Source organism: Pseudonaja textilis, chromosome Z (assembly GCF_049901715.1).
Source record: "Pseudonaja textilis isolate UNSWEBS1 chromosome Z, rPseTex1.2, whole genome shotgun sequence".
Lineage (NCBI taxonomy): Eukaryota > Metazoa > Chordata > Lepidosauria > Squamata > Elapidae > Pseudonaja > Pseudonaja textilis.
The window spans coordinates 40,238,706-40,266,117 of NC_142008.1; the positions used below are offsets into that span (position 1 = coordinate 40,238,706).

The window sequence follows — 27,412 nt, forward strand, 5'->3', positions numbered from 1 at the left end:
TTATAAATTGATCTAAACAATTATTTGGAGAGATATATGACTCGATTATTTTAAAACTGTAGTATATGTAAAAGATTTCCTGGTATAGAATTGTAGCTGTCTGTAATCAAATCCAGAGCTGTAATCCTTTAGAGAATTCTCAAAGTTGCAACCTCAACACATCTGAAGGCTACTGAGGAAGTTGTTTACCTGCTTCTAATAGATATTTTACAGAGGTAAATGCTTTTTCCTCTTCAACTTTGATTCCAGTTTTCAGACCATTTATTCATGACAGATACCATTGATTTGAATGCAGCTTTTGTTTCCTGGAAGTTGTGTTGTAGATTTCCAAGGGCATATTGAATGAAATGACAGTTATACCTTTTCCTACTGAAGAACGGCCTACATTTAAAGTGGATGCATTTAAAGAATAGAATTTGAAAAATAGATATGATTTCCAGATTATAACCACAATATGTCTCTATCATAATGGATTGCTGGATTTGATCATTTTTATTGTTATCCATACCTCTTTCAGAGCTATGTCTGGGACCTAGCAATAAATCTCTCTCTCTAGAAATCAAGCAGAATTCAAAAACTGCCAGAAGAATAATTATAAGACTTGAATGCATAATAAGTTGTTATTTCAGATGTAAGATGTCTTAACCATAAAGAAGATAAACTACAACCCAGTCTTCTTTTGTAGCCTAAAATAGAATTGTTATCTTTCTCCAAGCCCTAACATGGTATCAGTTTCTGATTGCTTGTTGTGCATAATGTTTAGATAGTAGTCTTATCTGATCTTCGGCTCTTTTTCCCTTCCTTGGCAACTTCAGTCCTTCCGCTATTGATCTTTTTCTGCTTTTGGGGTTAAATGTGCAATCTTTTGAAAAGGCCATATCTAATATATTAATGAATGCCTCCTATTTATGGAGCAATAATGTCAAATAGAGGAATCATGGATCAAATTAATTTTTTACACTGTTTTGTATTTATGCATCCAATTCTGTTTTCTTAAACTATATGTGTAGCATGTGTGTTTCCAATGTCAAAATAACCATGGTATTAAATAATTGAGAATGGGGATTGGAAGGATTTTCTATGCAGCAGAAAAGGGGAATTTTAAATATTATTTCATGAGCACAGCAATATTATAGTAGATAATTCTTCCATATTAGGTAATTCCTCCATATTAACATAATAACGGAGGAATAATATGGAGGAATTATCTGGACTAGTGCAGTCTCCAATTTGACAATTCAGCCTAGTTATCTCACATTGCACCTTATATTACTGGGGGAGAGAGACAAGAAATTTGTTTGAAATCACTAATTGTAATGCAGACATGCAAGGGATTGCTGAGAATAACCTTAGTTTATTCTTAGTTTACCAAGAGGTAAACAGCCTCTCTTGCAGTCACATTTCTGTAGAAGTTAAATGCTGTGGAAGTTAAGGCAAATACGTTCATTATATCAATAACCAACAGTGTTAGCTTTGAGACTGAAAAAGAAAGGAAAAAAGTTAATTATATAAGGGGAGGTGTATCAGAAACAAATACTGAAACCATTATAATAGATACAAGAGGACTTCATGCTGGTAAAGCAAAATCAACTTATTGTTTGGTTTTTCTAATATTCTAATAGAACCTTCTCAAACATCTAGATTATTCAACAAAGATCTTCAGTAAATACATATCGCTATGCACATATGAATTTATCTTTCAGCAACAGCAATAGGAAATCATGAAGAAAATGAAGATTATTTTTTAACTAACCAAATGATTACAGCTTGTCTGGGTTACAAAAAGCTAAGGTTTTCTCACTAATGCATTACCCGAATACCCACAAGTTGCACAATGCAGTTGCACAATGCTTTTTTTTTGCTGACCCAAGTAATTTTCTAATGTAGTTAATTTACTTGAATTATTACTGACCAGCTCATTTATTGACATAGTATCATTAGAGCTCAAATGGAAAGTAATTCTTGGAGAGAGAAGGGAAAAAAAACCTAAAAGTTAAATCAAGAATGGAGCTGATATAGAAATTCTGCCTAGTTAATTTACTGGACAATGTTGTATATTATTACAAAGTTAATATACAACAAACTTTCCTCATTTCTTTAAACTTACCTTTATATTTTTTTGTTTCCGAGACAGTCTTGACTCCTGGCAACTATATGGATAATTCCATGCAGTTTTCCAGGAATCCTTTGCAGAAATGAATTACCATCCCTTTCTTCCTAGGAAAGCCACCCCATTGGATACCACACCAGAAGTGGTTGTCCATTTGTCTGACTTGTAAATGCAAAGATTAAAATCTTCTGCATCTCATTGCTGCAGCCCAGTTTTATTAGCCCTATTTTAAGCATACATTTGAAATATGATAGTATATAATCTCCATTTTCAGCCATTCTCACTATTTCACTTTCGTTGAAAGAATTTGCCTTAACTATGTGAAAATAAATGCTGGTATTCATTGCAATCTTCTAACTATGATTGCACTTTTATGTTCAACAGTATATCAGTTGCAACAGGAAGCACCTCGTCCCAAGAGGATCATTTGTCCTCATGAGGTCAGTTTTTAGTTAGTTTTTAAAAACTTTACTTTTAATTTACAAAGTGGGCATTTAAAAGTTACATCAATATGCTATGTATTAGACTGTAGGTAAAAGCATGTAATATTTAGTATAAGTTCAGTGTCTTCAGCACAACTGCGTGAGTTTTTATGTTCAGAAATATGCAGTTTTAATTGGTATTAGTTTTTTTCAAACAAATATATCATCTGACAAGATTTGTTTTGATAAATGCCCAAGAATACCTTGGATAAAATGAATTGTGTACACTTGCTCTTTCTATATTATTGAAATGTGAAAAATTATATAGAAACACTGATCACTTTTTTCTGGTTCCATATTCATTTTTTAAATTAAAAACATTATTTCTTAGCTCATGTTCATGTGTATATCCACTGTAGTTTCATTTATTTGCATAATATCTTGAAAGGAATCTATAATCACCTTTTGTTTCCAAAAAATATCATGAGTATTAATGGTCTATCTCATCTTCTTGAAACCTTATTTTTCTACTGTGGATTTTATGGCTGTTAAATATCTAATTAATGAGATGTTTTCTTTGCTTTTACTGTACATCCCAGAGGATATTTGCAAGACTTTTGTGTAGAAATTAAAATAGCTCTAAGTACAGATCATCAATCTGGTGCATCAATTTGTCAGAGTGTCTGATGAAATGTGGATTTCAACAGGCAGATTAAATTTTGTTTCCATATAGATCTGCTCATGGGTAGCAATCTTTTTTGATGCTTTAGTAGACTTTATAAAAGAATTTAAACCTTTCTTCTCAAATAGAAGGAGTGCCAATGATCAACAATTGGCTGGAAAGAGTTCTTTTTCAAGTATCAGGAAAGATAGTTTTCCAACAGCAGCTCTATTCATGCAAAATTGGCCAAATTTGTAAACTGCAAAGCTTGTAAGTCAATTTTATTTTATTCTTTGTGGGGCATCATTACAGATTTGCAACAGAATATTCTGGATGAAAGGGAATCAAACCGTATTGGCTTCACCTGAGAAAATTCTGTTTATTTGAATTTCCTCAAGCTATCTTTTTAGAAAAGTATTCCACAACATGTTTTAGGTTTTGTCAATAAAAGCTTGACTATAATTAGAGGGAATAAGAAAAATTGTAAAATAGGCTCTCAGAATCTACCATCAGGCCAATAACTGTGGGCTAAACTAATATGTGGATTTTATTAGTATATAGCTTTCACATACAGTGCTTAAATTAGGAAATATATAATCCAAGACTCAAGGGAAAATATTTCTACTTAACACATACATTTTGGATAAAAATCAGGAAACAATTAATCAGAACAGATACATAAGGAGTAGATTTGTATTGATATTTTTTTGTGTAAACAAAATTAAGTTTCGAGAAAAATAGTACCTTTTGTTCAAGATGAAAATTAGAGCAACAGATTAAAGTCTGTAACTCCTTCATGTAAATAAGAACATATGTGCTACATTTGCTATATTCTATAATTTGGTGTGAAATAGACTCAAGTTAATCACATATAAATTTTTCCCCTTCAACTACTTCTGTTTGTCTACCTACAGGTTATAATACAAAAGAACCTTTACTGAAGGTCCATTTCCTCTCTGCTGTACGCACAAAATGGCCAATTATCCTTTTAAATCCACCCACAAAAATTTGCCACAACTTGAACAGAAATGTAGGCTGGAGTAATAGGTTCAAGCAGAGGTGGTATTCAGCAGATTCTGACAAGTTCTGGAGAACTGGTAGCAGAAATTTTGAGTAGTTCAGAGATCCGGCAAATACCACCTCGACTGGAAATTTTATAGTATCTTCCCCTGCGATGCCCACCAAGCCACACTCACAGAACTGGTAGTAAAAAACTTTGAATGCCACCATTGAATTCAAGATCACCCAATTGTCATGATTTCAGAGTCCATCAACCTGAACCTGGCACATGGACTGAATCCTAGCCAGCCAAGTCCTCTAAGGGCATCACAATTCATAAAGCTAGTTTATCAAGCAGACTGCATATCTTGTATGATATTTTGAGTCTGACTGGCATCACTTACCACATTTATCCATAGTATATTTGTTTTCTATCAGGTGGACAGAACCAAGTGGACAGAACCAATGTAGTTATTAATATATAGTAAACAAATCATACTTCAATGTATTGGGGAAACCTAACATTTAGTTGTAGATTCCAAACTATGGGTGTCACACTGAACATCTTTCATTTTCCAAGATAAGGGAACAGAGCAAAAATTTTCTATTCAAAATTTTGTCAAAAAAAATTGCTGTCAAGTAGCTATCCATACCCATGTTGCCCTTTTTCAATGAGACCAAATCAGCAAAGACTAGGATTGAATGAAAATGATCTCCCACTTCTCATGCAGTGTACACACTGTTTCTGTAAACCCCACCATTTTGAAAGTAGAAAATTCATATACATATGCAAAGATTTTCTATATTTGACAGTGACTTTCTTAATGTGACAGCAATAGGCAGTGCATTACTGAGAACAATTGAAATGGTTCTGATTTCTTTTACTATATTAGCTTAACACACCAGTTCAGAGTTTTAAATATCCACAGAAGATTTCCAGATAAATATATTCTTCCCAACATGGGTGAATTCCTTGGATTTTGCCAATATATCTGTAAATTATTATTTGCAAAAGAAGGGAAAATTGCAATGAAAATATCATGCCAAAGAAAAATGAGAAATAAAAATGGTTAACCATAAAATAACAATTGTATGGAATATTTTATATCATTCTAATCCTTTTTTGTCATATTTTATATAGAAATGTGCAATTTAATGGGAAAAAATTAGTGTAGATATGGCAAATATTGCGGTCTGTTAGTCATGTCCAAAAGAGAGCCTTTGAAATTTATTAATCTGTCCATTCATCAATTCATTCCATCAGTTAATTTCTATAGCTGCCCATCTTAGTCAATGACTCTGAGTAGCTTACAAAAAAATGTATTACAGAAGCCACACATTGCAAAGGTAAAGATAAAGCGTTAATATTCTAATAAAAACCCCTTTTTCCTGTTCAATCCCTGTATAGAAACTGAAAGTCATTAATTATATAGCACAGAGGTAGCTGAATACTCTATTTTAGATAAATGTTGATGATCTATTGACTTTAATTCTGCAGGGGAAACTGGCTCGGTAATGGTTTAGACTTGGGCTTGTTGTATCACTTCTCAGATGTTGTAATATCTGCAACAATTCAGTTGTTAGTTTTTAGAACAGGAATTTGCAGACAGCTTTTCCAATTAATCAGTTACATTCCTTACTCTACTAAATGCATTTTCCCATGATCATACCCTAACCCACATATTACCAAACATACTTCTTGTTGTTTGTAATGCAGCTAGTACACAAAAGATGGATTCATCTGCTTTTATTGTACTGAAGTAGGATGCTTTACAAGCCATTGTAAGACATCTGCAATGTTTATGTTTTGGATTTTGAATGTCTTACTAATGCACGTTTCATATTTTCCCATCATTAATACATTAGAGATTAAGCAATGTGGGTGGGTGGATGCACAAAGATAATTATAGAGAAGGCAAAATTGCTTTATAGCTATAAATTGATCTTCAGATACTGGCAGTGAGTAAAGATGACTCTACCATTGTCAGTTACAAAATCCTAAAATACTTTTTAGTAAAACATACATTTACACTTCCAGTAAAAAATATTCATTTTTAAATTTCTATATTACATTTTAAAAGTGGCTTTGATTTGCTTTGGGTTTTGCTTAATTTTGGAAAACATTTGGGTGATTAAAATATACATTTTATAAATTCCCTATAATTGGTTCTTCTTTAACTGATCAGTAGATGATAAAATCTCACAACACTTGTAGGTTAAATTTATTTTCTATATTATGCCTCAATTTTTCACATCAACATTTCTATTTTGAACTACTAATACAAATTTTAAATAACATTTATACCTTGATCATTATTTTAGTTCTAGCAACTTGATGCTTCAATTTGATGCTTTTAAAACAATAACCACTACCATCCTCTGTGTACATTATCAAAACTCTTTTGATTTTGTCAACTAGAGATGAATATGGGAGAAGTATTCAAAACATTACATTCATAAATAGGCACATTTAGTTTTCTTTAATTTCATCTTTGAATTATGATACATAGTATGATAATAGTTCAGAATGTATGAACTATTAATAATAATGCCACATACAGTTATCATTTATTTTTAAATCCTAAAAATCAACTAGCATTAAAGGGAAATTTCAAATGTATACAAAAAAGAATACTTGTAAAATATTTGTTAAAACTAACAGAACTCTCAGTAGCAAAAGTCTTTTCATGCCTTTTGATCCTTAAGTTTTGAAATATATTACATTATTTAACTGATCGAATATTTTAAGTTGTTTCATTTAACAATAGTTATATATTTTAATTGATTTTCTTACATTTTTGTTACACCATTTCCCTGCTTCCCAGAAATGTTCACATAGGAGCTGTTCTAAGGGCAGCAATTTAAACAATGAAAACTCAGAGTAATACAGATAACAGATAATCAGAGTTGGAATACAAATTACATAATATAATTTATGTAAGGATCTGCCCTCTACTGGACTAACATGTATTTGCTTACCAATGATAATTTAAATTGTACCGTGTGTGACATTTATAAATTCAGTGTGATATTTTTACTATCTGAAAACTATCTTTTTCTGAAAGTGCATTTCTTAGAAAAAGTTTTGAGTAGCAAGTACATGAAGATGGAAGTTATTTACAGTAAAATGTACTATTACGGTTATCTTTTTATAAAGCTGATATTGAAACTTGTCTTTTATATTCAGAATAATTAAGAACACTCCTTAGTGTACATTTTAATTATTTCATTACAATGAAATAGAATTTCTTTTTTAAAGAACATTGTGGAAACCAAAACTCATAATATAATAACATTTTGTAGTGCATCAAAAAATTTCATTAAGCAAAACCAGAGTTGAATACATAAAACAAAATGTTTTAATACATTCCCATAAATCCTATATTAGGAGTATGTCAGCTACAGTACAATTTCATTAGATTAACTGGAAAACTGACCCATCCATCTAGCATTTAAATTTATGTCACAATTTAGTGTCACAAAAGAGGAACAGTTTGCTACTGGTGTATCTGTCAACTTTTCTTTACAACACAGAATGTAAAAAAGCTTAGGTTTGAGGATAATTTTTATCTGATTTTTAAAAATATCATTAGTTCAAATGTAACAATTTTACTATTTTTTTTTAAATTGCATTTAGGTGGAGAACAGACCAAAATATTATGGAAGAGAGTATGTATTAAATTATTTGTTATTTCATATGGCGTACATTAACTAATAACCAGCAAAAATTGCTTAATTTGTTAAAAAATGATGGGTTATTTTAATGCAAATATTTCTGAACAGGAGAGTGCAAAACATTTTAGATTCCAAAAGTTTTGAATCTGAGGAGGAGGAAGGTGTGCTAGATATGTTTTGCCGCCTCGAGTTATTTGTAAAAATAATTTTAAAAGGTGGGATATAAATTATCAAATAAAATAAATAAATTTGAACCCTGCTGCTCTGATGCCTTGAGTGTTTACAGCTTGAAACGTCATCATTTTGAGCCGATTTGTTGAGTGTTGGTTATTGAAGGCCATTTCCCTCAATATCGGAATAATGATGGACTTCTTTGTGAGAGTGGTACAGACTATTTCAAATTCAAAAAACCTCTTTTGAACTCAGACCAGAACATTTTAATGGAAATGTTTTAGATTCTGAATATTTTATATACTTTTGAATTTGATTGTGCCTTCCTGACAATTAACATTATCAAAAATATGGTAGGGTGCTTTTTATTTTTGCTTTCTTTTACCATGCATATTTCTTTTTTTGAAAAAAAAAATCAACTTGAAAAACTGCAAATTGTTATATTAATTAGTGTTCAGTTTTTGTTTCAAACTGAATTAATGAGCTGCATGTATCTACATGTAATAATTATTCTGCATATTATTTTGCCTACATTAAAGACTCAAAGATCCAAACTTATTTTAGTAATTAATATTCTTTTCTTTCTCTATCATGTAACCAGCAGCATGTACATCAAACTATAAACAAAATATAATCACATTCACTGTAATGTCATAATGAAAATCATAACATTATAGACAGGTAGTCCTTGATTTATGATCATAACTGAACATAGAATTAGTCATAGATTGTTGTGATCATTAAGCAAATCCCCATGTGACCATTTCTGATTTTACAACCTTTCCTGTAGTAGTCATTAACAAAACGAGTTTTTATCCAATTTGCATTTTTGTCAGGAATTGGAAGCAAATACTGGAAGCTGGCAAAAAACATTCAAAATTTTGATCCATGTGTTCACAAGATGCATTTAAAACAGCTATAAAGTTCCCAAAATGTAATCATATGATCGCAGGGGGATGCGGAGCCTTTCAGGAAAATCGAACAAGTTATAACACTAAATGTTTAAATGGCAAGGCAGTCCATCTTTTTTTAAAAAATAACACAATGGGAATTCAATTTTAATATCTTTCTGTTTAAAAACTTCCAGCTTCACATATTAATAATATTAGCCTTTTGGGGCAGGTGCTGTTAGAAACTTCTGTGTTTTATTCTTTTATTTTATCCTTGCCCCCTGCCCCCCCCATATCAAAGCTACTGATTTATTTATTTACCTACCCCCTAAGAATTACAAACTGTCTTTGCGTTTCCAGATTTCATGGGATCATTTCTCGTGAGCAAGCCGATGAATTGCTTGGAGGAGTAGAGGGAGCATATATTCTTAGAGAAAGTCAGCGACAACCTGGATGCTACACTCTGGCCCTTAGGTAAATTCTGTCTCATTTGTTCATAAATTCTAAGAAATGCTTGTTAATCTCATGAATATAAGGGATAATTCAATAATGACATGTGAATAACTACATGCAAGGTAATATATTTTAAAACATGATGTAATACATAAGGTTGCTTTAATCCAAACAAGAAAGTAACCAAAACATTTAGATGTGCAGGATGGGTGTGGTAGTCCAAAACCACTAGAGAAGTTAAACTGTTTCAGCCTTTGAAATTATTAGATATTTTAAACTTGCTGACTTTTAACAAGCTGTTTCTAAAGCATTTAAAATATAATTTACAAAATGTACAGTATTGTGTAAATGTAGTCACTGCATTTGCAAATAGAAGAAACTGAGGAGTATGAAACTACCTTACATTAATAAAAATCGATCCAGACCTAATGCTGAAAAATTTAAAAATATGATCATGTAAGAAGATCTTGTGATCTCTTATATTAACTTTTTCTCCTGAAAAGCAAATTTTCCCTAGCTGTTTAAAATGCAGTTATGTTTCCACTGTTATCAGCTATTTTTAAAGTTGAAATTAGTCGCAATTAGTTCTTACTTAAAAGGGAAACTGTTAACAGAAATCAACAGTGTAAATTTTAAATATGTGTAATTCCATCAGGTGATGGATAAGAAAATATTTACTTTAAAAGAAAAGTAGATATTGAATTATTCCAACCTTCAGTGCAATGACTAATTCCTGGTAAATAATTTGGAATTTTTCCTCCTCACAGGCCCATCATTTTTTGTTACACTTACTTTAATTATATAAAATCTTTATTACATAACTCTTTTCTCCACTATTTTTAAATGCGTTTTTAAAATGTACATAATTATAAAAAAAATACTACAAGTGTGGTGTTCAAAAACTAATTAAACACTTTTACTGTGTTTAATGCAGATTTGGGAATCAGACCTTAAATTACCGTCTTTTCTATGATGGAAAGCACTTTGTAGGGGAGAAGAGGTTTGAATCAATCCATGATTTGGTAACAGATGGTTTAATAACACTGTATATAGAGACCAAGGCTTCTGAATATATTTCCAAAATGACGACAAATCCTATTTATGAGCACATTGGATATGCTACTTTGCTTAGAGAAAAAGTATCCCGTAGACTGAGTAGATCAAAAACTGCATCAAGAAAGGCTAGTGTAACGACATGTGAAGAAAATGCACCAGTTGAAAAGGTAAGGCGGCCAATTTAAAGGAAATCAATTCATACATATATTTATGTTAAAATTATTCATGTCTTTTAAGGATAGAAGTTGTTGAAAAGCATTCATAGATAAAGTCAAATATAACATGTTGGAAATATTTCTGGAAAGTTATGGAGTTTGTCTTTATTTTTACTAAAAATTAAACTTCAGATTACTGAACTCCAGGTCATGCTTATAGGCATTTCTTACTGATTTTAGTGGAGGATATTACAAGTCCAGATAGGATTCAGAAGGTGAAATAAATGGGATCGTCTATTTTTTAAAACAATGCCATTTATGCACTCAAATACATTCAAAATGAAAATATAAAAAGCTGTTTTTCTTGCTCAGTATTGCCTTACAAAAGACTGAAAACAGCTCGAATTATTTAAATAAATCTCTATATCTAGAGATAACAAATCTGTGATCTTCTATATTCATGCTACCATACTACTCAACCATGGCTACAGCCAAGATAAAATCCAATTAATAGTATTAGTATAAAATAGATTACAGCTTTACATATGATTCCCTGTTGTTAGAATATATTTTGAGTATTTTATCACCAAATCTCAAGTTTGTGACTTTTTCTATAAAAATTAACATTTCTTTTGCCTTTGGTGAATGGATCTTTGTCTGGGACCTTGGTTTTTCTACTCTTTTCAGTTTTGCTTTTCACACTTACAATTTTCTATAATAGTTACATGTGTTTGGTAATGATAAAAAGTAATTTGTTTTAGAAGATTTTGGCTCTATTTCTCTATGAGTTTAATGATAAGACAAATTGCACTATAAGTAAATGATAGATGAGTTTATAAAAGGTTATTTGAGAATATTGTCTCTACATAAATTGAAAAATATGTCAGATTCTGTTTCTAGTCTAAGCACTTTTGAAGGTGAAATATGGTTGAATCACAATTGAGATGATTTTGCTGATCTGCCTTTGAAATGAAATGCATATTTTCTCAGAGGATTTATGAAACTTTCTGTGCTATAAAGACATTTTTGGGATATTTGCTCTGTCTTCAAGATTATAGATCTATTAAATTAACTGTCTTTCATTACAAACTAGCATAAATCAAGGAACATTCAAACCTGTGGGATAGTACAATTTTTTTTGGAAGGGGGTATTTAGGGAATGAACACAGGTATGCCTCAACTTACAATAGTTCAGTTAATGACTGTTCAAAGTTACAATGGCACTGAAAAAAGCATTTGATTTACATTTGGATGCTTGACAACTGACTCAGATTTATAACAGTTGCAGTGCCCCAGAGTCATGATTGTTTTGTGAACTTCTGATAAGCAAAGTCAATGGGGAAGCCAGATTCACTTAACAAACATGGCAAGAAAAGTCATAAAATGGAGCAAATGTCAGCAAATGTCTTATTTGGCAACATAAAATTTAGGCTCAATTGTGGTAATAAGTTGAGGACTACACAGAGGTAATATTTAGCAGGTTCTGACTGGAGAACCGGTAGCGGAAATTTTGAGTAGTTCAGAGAACTGGCAAATATCACCTGAATGGCCCTGCCCCATCTATTCTCTGACTCCCTAGTCCCAGCTGATCGGCTGAGTCTTCTTTTTTTGCCCTGCAAAAGGGAGAACAGAGCTGGGTGGGGAGGGAATGGGATTTTTCAGTAACCTTCCCTTCCCAGGAGTGGGAAGGGAATGGATATTTTACAATATCCTCCCCCTGGAATGGGGTGGGAATGAAGATTTTACAGTATCTGTGTGCAGCCATCCTGAGCTCCATTTTCCCTATCAGAGGAGGCTGGCCCAGCCAAAAACGGAGCTTGTGAGGGCTGCGCATAGCCCCTCCAGCTCCATTTTCACTGACAGAGGGTTGCAGGAGGCTGTTGCAACTGAAACAAAGCTTGCAATCCCATTTTCACTGGCAGACCACAGGAGCCCCCCAGCATGAGTGCTGTCAAGTTGGCCATACCCATTTGACCATACCCCCCTGGCCCACCCAAGGTTAAACACAACCCTGATGCGGCCCTCAATGAAATTGAGTTTGACACCTCTGGATTAGTGGAAGTGAGATACTAATTTAAAAAGTTTGCGAAAATCAATTTTGACTGTAATAAACATTTATTTCAATGTGACATTAGTTTCTTTGCTACTAATTTTCCTACAGATTTTGATTTTGAACAAAATAGCTGTTGTAATTTTATTCAACAAGTAAAATATTTATATTAATAATCTGATGGACTGAATTCAAGAAGTAAAGATTGATAATGATAAGGATTGATTCTTTAATTTCAAGATAATATACTTCGATAAATAAGATTTGTTTAACGTAATATTTGCAAGGTTTCTGATATAAAACGAACTATATAGTTGGTCTGTATACATGAAATGTATTTTATAGTGAAATCGAAGCATTGCTTCAATTAGAAAATATCACTTTTCTCATTTTAATAGGTGGTATTAATTTTCAAATTATAAGATAAATATCTTATATTCTTTTATGTTTGCTTCACCTAGAGCTATTTTAATTTCCCACAGTGTATTGAAAAAGACTATGTTTTTAAAACTAAATTCAGGTGTCATAAATTACTCTGCAAGTTGTAAGAAAGCAAATATTTTCCTGTCTGCTGTTGCATTGTAATGGTGTGACATCCTTGATGAATCAGGGAAACCTGCATTAAGGTTCAGTGATGTGTCCAAGCAAGGTGTTGGGGAAAAAAAAATCTCCTGCAGGGCTTTACTGTTGTAATTTTTAAAAATAAATCTATGGATGATATTAAAAATACAGAACTTTGGTCTAAAATCTTAAGACAGGAATAGTTTGCATAGTGTAATGCATAAAGGAGAACTCTATCATTTATCAACTTCATTTATCATTTTGTCAACTTCAAATTAATAAAAAGAATTTTGTCAGTTTTGAATGTCACATGGTTAAATTTTACTAATAATACTTGCATTAAAATTAAAATGTTTCTGTGTGAATAGCTTTAAGCACTTGTGAATACCTGCTGAACATTTCATGAATGATTTCCAGTTACAGTGATTTGTCCATTTGCAGTTCACATTTCTTTGTGCAGTGGTGAGAAACAAATGGCTTCTCTACAGAGAGAAGTCTACTATTGATTATTTCCCATTCTGAATGACTGTCTTTCTTAAAGCGAAACAAACAATAAACCATGATAATGCTTTTACCACAGCTTGTCCTATAACATTCAGGTTAAGGAAATTCTATTTGCATATTTGTATGGCAACACCAGTATTTAAAGACATCCTAACAAAGTAACCCAATATATTTTTATTCAGTTCAGTTAAGCATAGTGAGACTGCCCTTAGGGGGAAGTGAGTGTTAAACAGCATCCTTGATACATTTTGATATATAATTTCAATCAGATTTCATGGTTCAACAAACAAACATCCTAGATTTACAACAAATCTGACGGAATTCCTAAATTATATGTTATAAGTAAATGGCGGAATCTTCTAGCACCTTAAAAAGGAAAAACTTTATTACAGCAGAAACTTTTGTGGATCTAACATGGAATCTAAGTCATTTTAAATAACATTCTTCATTATGGTAGATCTAATTCTATAGTAATTTGGTTATAGGGTTTAATAGCTGTGACACAAATTTTTGCTGCTTAGTATATAATAAAGCAAGATAAATCTTATTTGATCATTTTGGTATATGTTGAAACAAAGATGGCTTGTAAGAGAAAAATAAATTGATGGCTGCCTTGATATGCTGTGTGTTAATCAAATTTGAATTGCAACAAAAAGGAATTTTGGAAAAAGGAATTTTAGCTAACCTAGTATTGAGAACTGCTGTAGTTAAACATTATGTGTGACACTAGAAATTGGTATATAAGCATGGTTAAATAACTGCTTGGTTCCAATGTACAGAGTTCTAAATACTCCTTAATATGATGTAATATTAAGCTAAGTTCATTATGTTAAGTATTTTTTCTTAATCATTTAAAATACCTGTTTGTATTCTAAGGACAATAGCTGGTCAAGTAGGAGGCCAAGAGAATCATTTTCTTTTTTCATGCGAGTTGATACTAGAACTAAAACCTGAAATTGATCTCTGAAAACTAAAGGATCAATTCTGCTGAAAAAAATAGGCACCTGAACCTATAATTAAATGGTATGGCATGCTTTTGCCTCTATTACAATGATCCTGTCTCTAGCCTTAGTGATAACTTTGGCACACATTTAGGAACATGGAAAATTAATCACAGGAACCTGTTTGGAACTGTTTCTAGCAGTTTGTAATTATGGAATTGGCCCCACTGTGCACCATAAAGCACCCGGGTTCATAACCTTTGCCTCAAATGACTTTGATGCTGCTGCAGTACATTCCTTGCCTTTGGCATAAAGAAACTTAATAGTCTTGCTGAGCTCCTCAGTGCTAATTGTTTCATGTAATCTATATGGGTTTTCCAAGAGCAGGATCATGTGGGACAATCCCTGGATACTTGAAACGCTTAACTTGTTCAATTTTCATAGCCAAGGCTATGTGACCAAGGTAGCAGCCACGTCAGAATACGTTATCTTGAAATTGTCATTTTCAGTCTGCTTTCCTTAGGTTTTAAATATTAATATTTAAAGTTTTTCACACTTACATGCTCAAGCTTTTGTTTGTTTGTTCAATTCCTATGGCCACTCATCTCAGTTAATGACTCTGGGTGGCTTCATGTTTGTTTATTTATGTATCTTTCTTTTAATTTTTTTAAATTGAAGTATATTTTCAATAATCATACTTTTATAATATTTGCATTTTAAAAATATTTTCTAAATTGTCCCAGGAAAGCCTGATTGGCATTGAAGGTCAGCATTAGTATAACTACTTATACATTGTTCAAAGTTAGCCTGTATTTTTTAGTAATTCAGATAGTTTGTATCTAAAGGTTCAAAATTAATATTTTAATTAATATCCCTTTATGGGAGTAGTCATTAACTGAGCATTTCACAAAAGTTAAGCTACAAGTTTCAGTCACTAGGTGGCAGTTTTCATGCATTTTGCTTTTTTTCTAGCTTTAAAAAGATAGAGCATATTGTGTACTTTTATCCTGGAGAATCATCAGATATAAAACAATATTTTGGAAGAACCCATAATTCAGCATCAATTACTTCATGACATATACATGTTACATTCTTTCTCTATTTAATAGGATTACAAATTTCTTTTGCATATACGTGTGTTTATGCATTTGTATGATGAGAGATAGGGAAAAGAATCCCCAGTATATTCATCGGGTAGTAATTGACATGTGTATGCAAAGCTAGCTAAGAAACGTTATATTAAATGTTTTCCAAACAAGTGATCATTAATGTTGACCTATTAAGTACTGCCAATAATCATGAACAAGGAGAAAATATAAACACAGCCTTCTTCTCTATAGTCATGAATAGGGAGAAAATATAAACACAGCCTAACTTCTTCTCTATAGATTTATGGTTCTAACATTAACATGTTTGCCCTCCCTCAGGTATGCATTGCCATCTTATTCAGGGTATGCTTATTCTTAAAGCTTACTCTGAGGAGAGAAACTCACTTCTATAAGACTTAATTTTTAGAAGTGTTCATCAGATTGTACATTTTCACCACAACATTGAACAACTTTATGTATGCTGATTTGGCTTCTATTAACTGGATTTGAATTTTGAGAGTATCTTGGTTAACAGGGTGAGTTCCTGATCTAATTGAATAAAATATTTTAAAAGTAAATAAGACTCTTATTGTAATAGGGTTTTTTTGGTAGGTAATATCATATAAGAACCAAGTTCTTAAAGCAGTAAGTAATTAAATATAAAATTGGATTAGTTATTGTTGTATTTCAAGGGAAAGAGAGGCTTAGACCAGGGCATGCAATTAACACGCTTATTGAAGGAACAGTGGTTGTCGCGTCTGCCAGCCAAACGGGCAGACTGGCTTGCGAACAACGGATGGCTGGTTTGACAGCCGGCTTTTATAGCCGGGCTGTCAAACCACGCCAGCCAATAGGAACGGCTGTTGAACTTGCTTAACGAGTGGACCCGGTTGGAGCCCCAACCGGTTCCCAAGACATAACACCCCTTCCCCCAGATGAGAACACACATAATCTTTGAGATACGCCGGTGGTCTGTGTTGGCACCCGAGCAACGTAACTCAGGAGATTCATTTGGCGAAGACGAGTTCGCGGACTCTAGGTCAGGGTACGTAGTGTGGCGACCAGGGCTCGGTGCAGGAACTGGAGCCAGTGAAAAGTCTCTGCCTTCACTGGGGTTAAACGGTGGTGCTCCCGGCTGGCAGTCCCGGTCTACTGCCTGCTCTCTCTGCTCCATTGGTGAAGGTTGGTCACTCTGGGAACCCCTAGCTGGACCTTGGAGTGGCGCCCGCGGCTCTTCTGGTGGAGACGGGTCTGGGCCGGTCAGGCTGCTCCGTCGCCTCCGCAGCTGGTCCAGGTGTCTTCGCCACATACGACCATCTTCAAGTTGGACCCGATAAGATCTCGGACCCGTGACAGCCACTGACTTTTCCGGCCACCCACAGTGGGTCCCCCGCGTAGTTCCTAGCAAACACTAGGTCCTGAACTGCGAAATTCCTGGCCAGACTGTCAGACTCCAAAGGGGTGTCTGGGCAGTAGTGGGGGTGCAGCCTGTCTAAGGCAGTCCTCAGGCGCTCTCCCATCAGCAGCTCAGCCGGGATTTGTTCGTAACTGTGCACGGTGTGGTATGCTGGCTTAGGAGGAATTGAGACAGTTTAGAATGCCAACCCACTGGGCCGAATCTGGCTAACGCCTCCTTGGTTGATCTGACGGCCCGCTCAGCCAACCCGTTGCTGGCGGGGTGAAAGGGGGCCGTGAGGATGTGTCTGATGCCTAGATTTGTGACATACCTACTAAATTGCCTCGAGGTGAACTGGGGGCCATTATCGGATACCAGTGTGTCAGGAGTCCGTGAGTTACAAAAAGGTGAGTCAAGGCTTTAATAACTGCCTGTGTGGTGGTCGGGTGAAGTAAGGCCACATCTATCCATTTTGAATAGGCGTCCACGACCACCAAGAAGGTCTTGCTGCATTGGCCCGGCCAGGTCGATGTGAAGCCGTGACCACGGGCATTGGCACTTTCCCACTTTGTGGGTGTGGCGGTTGGCGGGCTGCCCTAGATTCTTGACAGGGTCGATAATGGCTTACCCACTTGGCGATCTGATCGTCCATCCCGGCCACCAGACGTAGCTTTCGAGCTAACCCCTTCATCCACACGATTCCTGGATGGCCCTCGCAGCATCTTCAGGACGGGTATGCGAAGGGTGGTTGGTATGACCACTCTGGTACCCCACAATAGGCATCCCTGCAACTTGGAGAGCTCTAGCTGGCGAGTTTTAAATGGGGCGAAATCAACTGAATAGTTAGTTTCCGCCACCCCTCCCTACCCAGTCCAGAACCTGGGCGATTGTTCTGTCCTTCTTGGAATGTGATGCTATGTCGCCTGCAGTCACCGGTAGGTTTAGTTCGTTTACATCAAAAATAGTATGCACAGGAGCTGGGTCCTCGACTGGGGCTGGCAGGGCAGCGGCTGAGGGCATCAGCGTTGTTTAGATTTTTTCCAGGGACGATAGACCAGTTTGTATGAGTACGCCGCCAGGAATAAGGTCCATCTGGTCATTCTAGGTGACAATATCTGTGGGGTTTGCTTTTCCCTGATAATAATCCTAAAAGCGGCTATGCGATCAGTAATAAGTTCGAATTGGTGTCCGAATAGAAATTGTGGAATTTTTTTACTGCTGCTACTGCAGCCAAGGCCTCCTTATCAACCTGGCTGTAATTACGCTCAGTCGCTGAAAGGGTTCTTGAAAAGAAGGCAATTGGTGCCTCGGAGCCATTGGGAAGCCTGTGACTTAAGACAGCTCCTATCCCAAAAGGGGATGCATCTGCGGCTAGGACCAAGGGAAGGCGTTGGTCAAATTGTATTAAGACAGCCTCAGAGGTGAGTAGAGATTTGACTGCCACAAATGCTTGGTTTTCTTTGGGTCCCCAGTGCCATGGTGTGTTTCTGTCTAAGAGTCTGTGCAATGGTTCAGCAACTGACGCCTTGTGTGGGAGAAATGAAGCGTAGAAGTTCAATAACCCCAGGAAGGCTTGTAACTCGGTTTTTGTTGGTAGGCGTGGGCGCCTCATGGATGGCCTTGACTTTCGATTCCACCGGTGGATGCCTGAGGCGTCCAGCCTGTAGCCCAGAAAGTCCACCTGTCTAGTGGCGATGGTGCACTTCTCCGCTTTAGTTTGAGGCCATGCTGCCTGAACTTCTCTAATACTGCCCTGACTCTCTGGATGAGTTGGGGTCTGTCCCTGGCTGTGACTAAGATGTCATCGAAATAAGGCACTACGCCGGGAGACCTTGGAGGATTCGCTCCATCAGTGATTGAAAATACCTGGGGCTACACTTACGCCAAACTGGAGGCGCTTACATCTGAATGCCCCTCTGTGTGTAACTATGGTCTGTAAGTCAGCTGTTTGGTTATCCACGGGGAACTGTTGGTATGCCTGTGACATGTCCAGTTTGGCGAAAATGGTGCCAGGTTCGAATGTGTGTAACAGGTGCTGGATGACTGGGACTGGATATGCGCTAACCTGTAGATAACGGTTGATTGACGCCTTGTAGTCAGCACAAATTCTTAGATTACCATCTTTTTTTAGCGGGGTGACTATGGGGGTCTCCCACTTAGCGAAATCTGTGGGTTCTATCACCCTTGTTTTAGTAGTTTGTCTAGTTCCACGTCCAATTTGGGGCGGATGGCGAAGGGTACTCTACGTGGTTTTAAACGAACGGGGACTGCCTGTGGGTCTACTGAGAAGGAGATGGAGTGCCCTTATAGCAGCCTAACTCACTACTGAAAACGTCAGAGTAGTCTGTAAATAAGGAGTCAACATCAGAAGTTGAGACAGCATGGACTCCTTTTATACTAAGGCCGAGAGAGGGGAACCAATCCAACCCCAAAAGACTAGGGAGGGCACCATTAACAACCACTAAAGGCAAATGGCCTTTAAAGGTTTGGAATTTCACGTGAAACTTGCCTTTCCCGAGGACGGGGATGTTCTTTCCTTGGTAGTCTCTCAAGGTGAAATGGCACTTTTGAAGCTGTTTCTTTGTCAGTCTGGGCTGGATCTTCTTAAGCGTGTCCCAAGATATGATTGAGAGCGCTGACCCCGTGTCTACTTCCATGCGGCAGGGATTACCTTCTAGTAAAACAGAAAGTGTAATTTTATTGGGGGTATAGAGTGTGTGGTTGGCTTGGTAGCAAGTATGGCATTTTTTCACTTGCCTTCGGGAACAGGAGAGGAAGGATATCTTTGTGGAGATGTGCGCTGCCTGGCAGACTCTTGCGAGGTGACCTTTCTTGTGGCAGTTGTGGCAGGTGGCGTTTCGGAACCTGCAAGATGTCCGGGAATGGGAACCTCCACAGGTCAGGCATAACAGAGTTTGTTTTGGACCACTGTTGTTTCTTGCCTCGCCTCCTACCTGCGGCTGTCTCGTTGGTTTGAGGCGATGCACATCGGAGTATTCTGCCGGGTCATCCTCACTTACCGCTTCTTCAGAGTGTACAGAGGAAGTGCTAGGTCTGGGAGTGGTGCCCTGGATCTCAGCTGCGGACTGTGCTGCAAGTTCTGCAGCTAAGGCTTCCTCAACTGCCTGGGGAGGTTTAGGTCTCTTCTAGCCAGCAAACGCCTCTGGAGTTTTAGATCCCTCACCCCACAGACGAGTTGGTCTAGTAGCATGTCGTCCAAATAGTTCTTGAACTCACATTGTAGAGCTGCTGTCCTCAGGGCTGCCATATATTGGTTTATGGATTCCCCCTCAGCTTGCTTCCTCATCCTAAAAGCGAAGCGCCTAGCAATCTGAGACGGTTTTGGGGAGTAGTGGTTGGATAGTGTTTCCACCAGCTCTGCCCATGGGACATTCCCTATTTCTCGTGGGGCCAGGAGTGCTGTGGCAGTGTCATATACTACAGCCCCACAGTAGCTGAGGAAGTAGGATTTCTTCCTCTGCCTGAAGCTTCAGCCAGTCCAATAGCATCAATAAAGTGGTTGAAGCGATTTTTATATGAGTCCCACTTTTCCTCATCGGGTTTAAAAGGGGGAAATACTGAATTGACATTCATTTTGGGTCCCTCAGTCTCTTGGTAGACTGGTCTGCCTCACAGGGAGCTCGTTGTCTTGGATTGATGCTGCTTGGGGGCGTGGGCGGCTGTGGCTACAGTGCCCTATTCTCACTCAAGGACTTCGGCTTTTCTGAGGTGTTTGGATTTTAGTGCTCTTTGCAGCGTTAGGCGGTTGTGGCTGTGGTGCTGTACTGACAGCGCTTTAAAATTCGAGCCTTTTTCTTATTATTAATTTTTTTTTTTTTTGGCAAGGCGGCTGAGGCGCTCACAATTTCACTGGGGAGTCTTCACTTAGAGACGGCTTCTGTAATTAGTGCCCAATTGTGATCGAGGCGGCTGAGGCTCTCAGCGCCGTAGCTTGCTGGGGCTGCAGCTCAGTGACAGCCATAGAATTTTCGCGCCTTTTTTTTCACGCTGGCGGCTGCGGCTTCAGCGCCCGACTTTCCCTATCTGTGGTGCTCTAACCCAGTTGATCTAACCTGAGCTTTCACTTTTGCGCTGACAGGCTGCTGAGTCCGATGGCTCGGTAAGCAACGGCAAGCGGCTGCGGCTTCCGATGACAGGCTTCTGAGTCCGAGGCTCGGCAGCAAACGGCAAGCGGCTGCGGCTTCCGCTGACAGGCTCCTGTTCCTTTAGAAAATGCTTCTGGCTAGCCTTCAAATCCCATCCTCGTCGCCAGTGTTGTATTTCAAGGGAAAGAGAGGCTTAGACCAGGGCATGCAATTAACACGTTTATTGAAGGAACAGTGGTTGTCGCGTCTGCCAGCCAAACGGGCAGACTGGCTTGCGAACAACGGATGGCTTGGTTTGACAGCCGGCTTTTTATAGCCGGCTGTCAAACCACGCCAGCCAATAGGAACGGCTGTTGAACTTGCTTAACGAGTGGACCCCGGTTGGAGCCCCAACCGGTTCCCAAGACATAACAGTTATGCTAGCAAATTCCCACTATTTCATCTATCATATATCTTGTGTTTGCTGTCATTTCATCTCTCTCACCAAAATATGTGGCTCTAATAGTGAATATTAGTCTTATAATCCCATCTGTCCAATTGTTTTATGCCAAGTTGTACCCTCAACCACCAGCTTTCACAATGAGTATGCTTTCTTGTTGTTATTCTTTGAACCGTAGCTTCTAGTTATTTCTGGCTTCAAGATGCAGTTCCTTCCAAGTAGATGGCAATTATTGTTTTTCAGTTGAAATAGGATTATCCATCTCTAGTTCTGATAGGACTGGACTGCATGTATTTGAACAGGGGTGTCAAGGGCCACTTAGATCAGGCCCTCAGGCTCCTCTTAAAAACAGCAAAAGACCAGAACGCAGTCCCTCTGCCAGTGAAAATGGAGCTCATACAGCTGTCCCAAACTCCATTTTCAGCCATGATGTCCTCTTGCAGGCCTCTGCCGATAACAACAAAGCTAGGGGGGGGTGTCACACGTGGCTCCCCTGGTTTCTGTGTTCACTGGCAGAAGGCTGCAGGAGGCCGTTGTGGCTGAAAATGGAGCCCGGGTGGCTGTGCATGCCCCCTTGGGCTCTGTTTTTGCTGACAGACAGCTGCAGAAGACCATTTTGGCTGGCAGAGCACTTGGGCCACCATAAGCCACCCCAACATGAGTGATGTCCAGCTGGCCATGCCTACCCTATCACACCAATCCCGGCCCCCTGAAGACAAATACACCCCTGATGCAGCTTCAATGAAATCGAGTTTGACACCTTTGTATTAGAATAACAGGCATTTTGTAATTAGCATGTGTTTGAATATCACAGTGCTTTTATGGTAAATAAATAAATGTCAGATTAGAAGAATCAAGGCTTTAAAATGTGTATGGGATAGAATAGAATAAAAGAATTGGAAGGGTCTTCTAGTTCAACCTCCTGCTTAGGCAGGAAACTCTACACCTCTTCAGACAAATGGTTATCTTCTTAAAAACTTCCAGTGTTGGAACATTTACAACTTCTGGAGACAAATTGTTCCACTTGTTCTAACTGTCAGGAAATTTCTACTTAGTTCTAAGTTGCTTTTTTCTTTGATTAGTTTCCACCCATTGCTTCTTGTACTTTCCTTGGGTGTTTTGGAGAATAGTTTGACTCCCTTTTCTTTGTGGCAGCCCCTGAGATATTGAAACACTGCTATCATGTCTCCCCTAGTCTTTCTTTGCATAAGATTAGACATATCCAGTTCAAGCAACTGTTCTTTATATGTTTTAGCCTCCAGTGCCCTAATCATCTGTTGCTCTTCTCTGCACTCTTTCTAAAGTCTCAACATCTTTTTTACATCGTAGTGACCAAAATTGGATGCAGTATGCCAAGTGTGGCCTTACCAAGGCATTATAAAGTGGCATTAACACTTCACGAGATCTTGATTCTCTTCCTCTGTTTATGCAGCCTAGAATTATGTTGGCTTTTTTGCCAGCTGCAGCCCACTGATGGCTCATATTTAGGTGATTGTCCACTAGGACTCCAAGATCCCTCTTACAGTCATCACTATAGAGCAAGGTACCATATATACTGTACCTGTGCATTTTGTTTTTCTTGCCTAAATGTAGAACCTTACTTTTTTTCACCATTGAATTTAATTTTGTTAGACAGAGCCCAATGTTCAAGTCTGTCAAGATCCTTCTGTATCCTAAGCCTATCTTCCAGAGTATTGGCTATTTCTGCTAGCTTGGTGTCTGCAAATTTGATGAGTTCCCCATCTGACCCCTTATCCAAATCATTGATGAATATGTTGAAAAGTATTGGGCCTAAAACGGAGCCCTGGGATACCCTACTGCATACCTCCCTCCATGTAGATGCAGTTCCATTGCGGACTACACGTTGAGTGCAGTTGGTCAGCCAGTTATGAATCCATTTGGTGGTGGTGCTGTCTAACCCACATTTTATCAAGTAATTGGTTACGGTCTGCTTTGTCAAATGCCCTACTGAAGTCCAAGTAAAGTATATTGACAGCATTCCTCTGGTCCATTAATTTTGTCACTCTGTCAAAGAATGCAAAAAGATTAGTCTGGAATGATCTGTTTTTGACAAGCCCATGTTGGCTTTTGGTTATTATTTTGTTTCTAGATGTTCACTGATTCGTTGCTTGATTATCTTTTCCAGAATTTTCCCTGGTATTGAAGTGAGGCTGATGGATCTGTAGTTTCCTGGATCTTTCTCCCCCTCCCCCCACTCTTTTCCAATCTCCAGTGCTCCAGGAGTTTTTGCAGTTCCCTGGTGCTCCACAATCTTTGAAAGATATAGTTCAGTGGTTCTGAGATCACATGTGCTAGTTCCTTCAGAACCTTGGGCAGTGGTGGGATTCACATTTTTTTTACTACAGGTTCTGTGGGCGTGGCTTGTTGGGTGTGGCAGGGGAAGGATATTGTAAAATCTCTGGTTAGAGGTGTGATTTGCCAATTCTCTGAACTACTCAAAATTTCCGCTACTGGTTCTTCAGAACTGGTCAGAACCTGCTGAATACCATGGTATATTAACCTGGGACAGACCAGATGTTTCAGTCTCTAAGTAATTATTCAAATCATTTTGTGAGTTTAAGTTATCTTAAACACAAAATAACATATAAATTGTTTAAGATAATGTAAACTCTAAACTTTTGAGGAATAATCCAAAATAAAAACAAAACATGTTCTAGTTTGTACTTCATCAAAAAATAGAGAGATAAACTACCACTTTGTGGTTTTCTGCAATCCAATATTACTGATAATCCAGAATCCTGATACTGAGTCATACATGCAATTGGAAGGTCCTTTTAATTTTCATTTAGAAGCAAGAAGATGTACTTAATTCTTGTGAACTCCACTGAAAAAAATAATTACACTGAACTGGTTAACTAATGCAGTATCTGAATAAGTCACATTAAACACAGACCATAAACTTTCCCCGAGTTTATAAAGTTGGTTTTCCCAGTCTCTTTTATGTTGTGTTACTGATGTGATTGTTTCAGCTATAGAAGCCAGCTGGGAAAATAAAGAGATTTGTAAGAAGGTAGAATTTGAATTGTGCAGTGGAGAAGCATGTCTTCTGCCTCCTGATTCTCTCCACTCTGAATCATAATGTTTTACTAGCATTTATACATTTTGGGATAATAATAATAATAATAATAATAATAATAATAATAATAATAATAATAATAATAATAATTTCTAAACCATTGGATGGATTCTAGCTGTTAATAGTAAAGCAATACTTAAAACATAGGATGAATACGTTTTTCTTTTTTTACTTCAGATTAATTTAATTTTACACATTTTACTAATTTCATCTATTCTCTGATGCCCTGAATATATAGGAAGCAAATAAATTGTCATTACGATATTAGTATTGGTAGAGGTTTTTTTCTTCTTTTAATCCTGTTCTGTGAGTGGGTAGGAATTCAGAAATGAATTGGTTGTAAGAGAGGGTTTAAGCCTTTAAGCTCAGAAATCCAGTTGCTGCAATATAATACCACAATGTCCTTCTGAAGACACTCTAGTTAAGTGCTGTGCATCAGCTACCAACTTGTATTGGCTGGGGGAATATATGTAAACAGAAGATAATTGCAAGAAAATAATGGAGATTGTTTGATGAAAGTTTAAATGAATAAAACATAGCCTGTGTGCAAAAGAGAAAGAGGATTGAGAGTTATTGAAAGGGGAAATTGGAGAAGGAGAGAGTGACAAAAAAGGAAAAATGTGTTTCTATTCAATTTTGGCTGTGATCCTATTTGTCAGCCTTTGTGCCATGAATCTCAGTAAATCTCAAGTTCTACATTTTTTTTTGGCAGAAATCTCACAAACACTACATGGCTGGATTAGTTTCTTGATAGCAGAGAAGAATGAAGCCACATACACAAATCTGCCTATTGTAGTATATGGGTCTGTGCTACACAATTAAATGCAAGGGCTTTTCCATTTCAGTGGCTATTTTCCCAATCTTTTCGAGATCACCGAAAACTGGGATGTGTTGATGTGGGGTGGGTTGTGTAGATGACTTAGAAATGAGCAGCTCCCAGACAGCACTATTACATCAGCTTCATTCCTAGCCTTGACTTAAAATAGTCTTCACTGTACGCCGTCATTCTGGTCCATTAAAGTGCATTACTCTTATTCTTTTGAATAATTTTACATCAGTGCAAATGATGCAGAATTAAGTTTGTAGGATTGGACTGTTAATGTTAACGTTCATACTTTTAAGTACTGTAAAATGTTGTCTATTTTTATGCTTAAGGAGATAAAAGAATATAGCAGATTTTAGGGGTAGTTATGAACTTCTGATTGACTTTAAAATGTACTCAATTGCTTATCTGAATAAGCATAATAATACTTTTCTTCACCTTCACCTGAGATATAATTGAAATCTCAGTCCTGACAGAAAAAAAAAGACAATGAAGATCAGATATTTCTTTGACAGAAGCTCTGGCTATACAGATAATTTTCAATTTATGATTATTAATTTAGTGATCATTCAAAGTTATGGTGGCAATGGAAAACTGGCTTACAGCCATTTCTCACATAACTGTCACAGCTTACCCATGGTCACGTGATCAAAATTCAGGCACCTGGCAATTGGCAAGGATCTAGGATGGTTGCAAATTCCCAGGCTTGTGATTTTCCCAGAGGCTTCTAACAAGCAAAGTCAATGGGGAAAGTTCAATTTGCTATATGTTCAGTAATCACAGTCTAAATTGTTTATTTTCACTCTGATCATTTTTATCATGCAATACAGAAAAAACCATCAGTGAACAAGTTCTTAATCTTTGGGTTTTTAAAAAAATTTCTGTGATTGTTGGTTTCCAAAATATTGATATGACACACAAATTTATTCTATTGTTCTTACTCTTTTCATTTAGCATTAGACTTTTAATGCAGTAGGTAAAAGTAAGGCAAGTAAAGTCACTAACTTTTATTTCTGTGGGCTTTATATCTTCTCTAAAGTACATGATTTGAAAACACTGTTTCATGTACTCTTAAGAGTCAAATATATATTGTAATTGCAATTACATTGACATAGCAATTGCAATTCTAATGGAAAAAGGTTGAAGATTTTGGAAATGTCCTTTCAACTAATATAGTGTGCAGAACAGCAGGATAAGGAAAATGAATAATTGGTTTGCCTTAGGATGATATACAAATCAACACAGTTCAAAGAAGCTAAAAATGATCTGAGAAGGAAGGAGCTAATTCAAAGTGACAGCAGTTTCTGTAGAAAGTATCCAATTTAAGCTAATATTTTAAGGCTTCATAATATTTAGCCCAGTGACCCTAACAGTTTACATTTCATCAATTATTAATAAAATGTTATTAATATGCATGAATAATTAAGCACAAGTCAATGTGTTAATTTTCATTGAGTTCTATATATGTAATTTGAAAGTACTGGATACTATTTGTACCCAATGAAAGAAAGACTTCTATTTCAATATTACTATACCACTAAAATTTTTATCTACTGTTTTCTTGTTCTCAAGTACCCTTAACTTATGTACTTATATTTCACAGATTTGACAGGTGAATTAAAATGGCTAGTATTTATTTCTTAGTGTGTATTGTTTACATATGTGTATGTGTGTGTGTGTTATAATTGACAAATCATATAGTTTGAAATATAGTCATGAATATTGGCAAAAAAAGAAAATTATTTTTGTTATCTATCTTCTGTTTTTAGGCAGGTTCAGAAAGTATTTGACTTTATTTCTTTATTAATATATAAA

General features: G+C 36.6%; 1 protein-coding gene and 1 pseudogene across 4 annotated transcripts in view; both read left to right on the plus strand.

The window, feature by feature from the left end:
* Positions 1-27,412, plus strand: part of CHN2 (chimerin 2) — a 136,022-nt gene that overhangs the window by 48,778 nt on the left and 59,832 nt on the right. For 2 of the 4 annotated variants that reach the window (XM_026708131.2, XM_087917151.1), the window contains exons 3-6: positions 2,495-2,550; positions 7,830-7,861; positions 9,289-9,402; positions 10,316-10,604. In XM_026708131.2, the coding sequence (XP_026563916.1) occupies positions 2,495-2,550; positions 7,830-7,861; positions 9,289-9,402; positions 10,316-10,604 (491 nt within the window). The remainder of the gene's footprint in view (positions 1-2,494; positions 2,551-7,829; positions 7,862-9,288; positions 9,403-10,315; positions 10,605-27,412) is intronic. The other 2 variants (XM_026708133.2, XM_087917152.1) reach the window with 1 other exon arrangement.
* Positions 18,049-23,701, plus strand: LOC148123980 (uncharacterized; annotated as a pseudogene).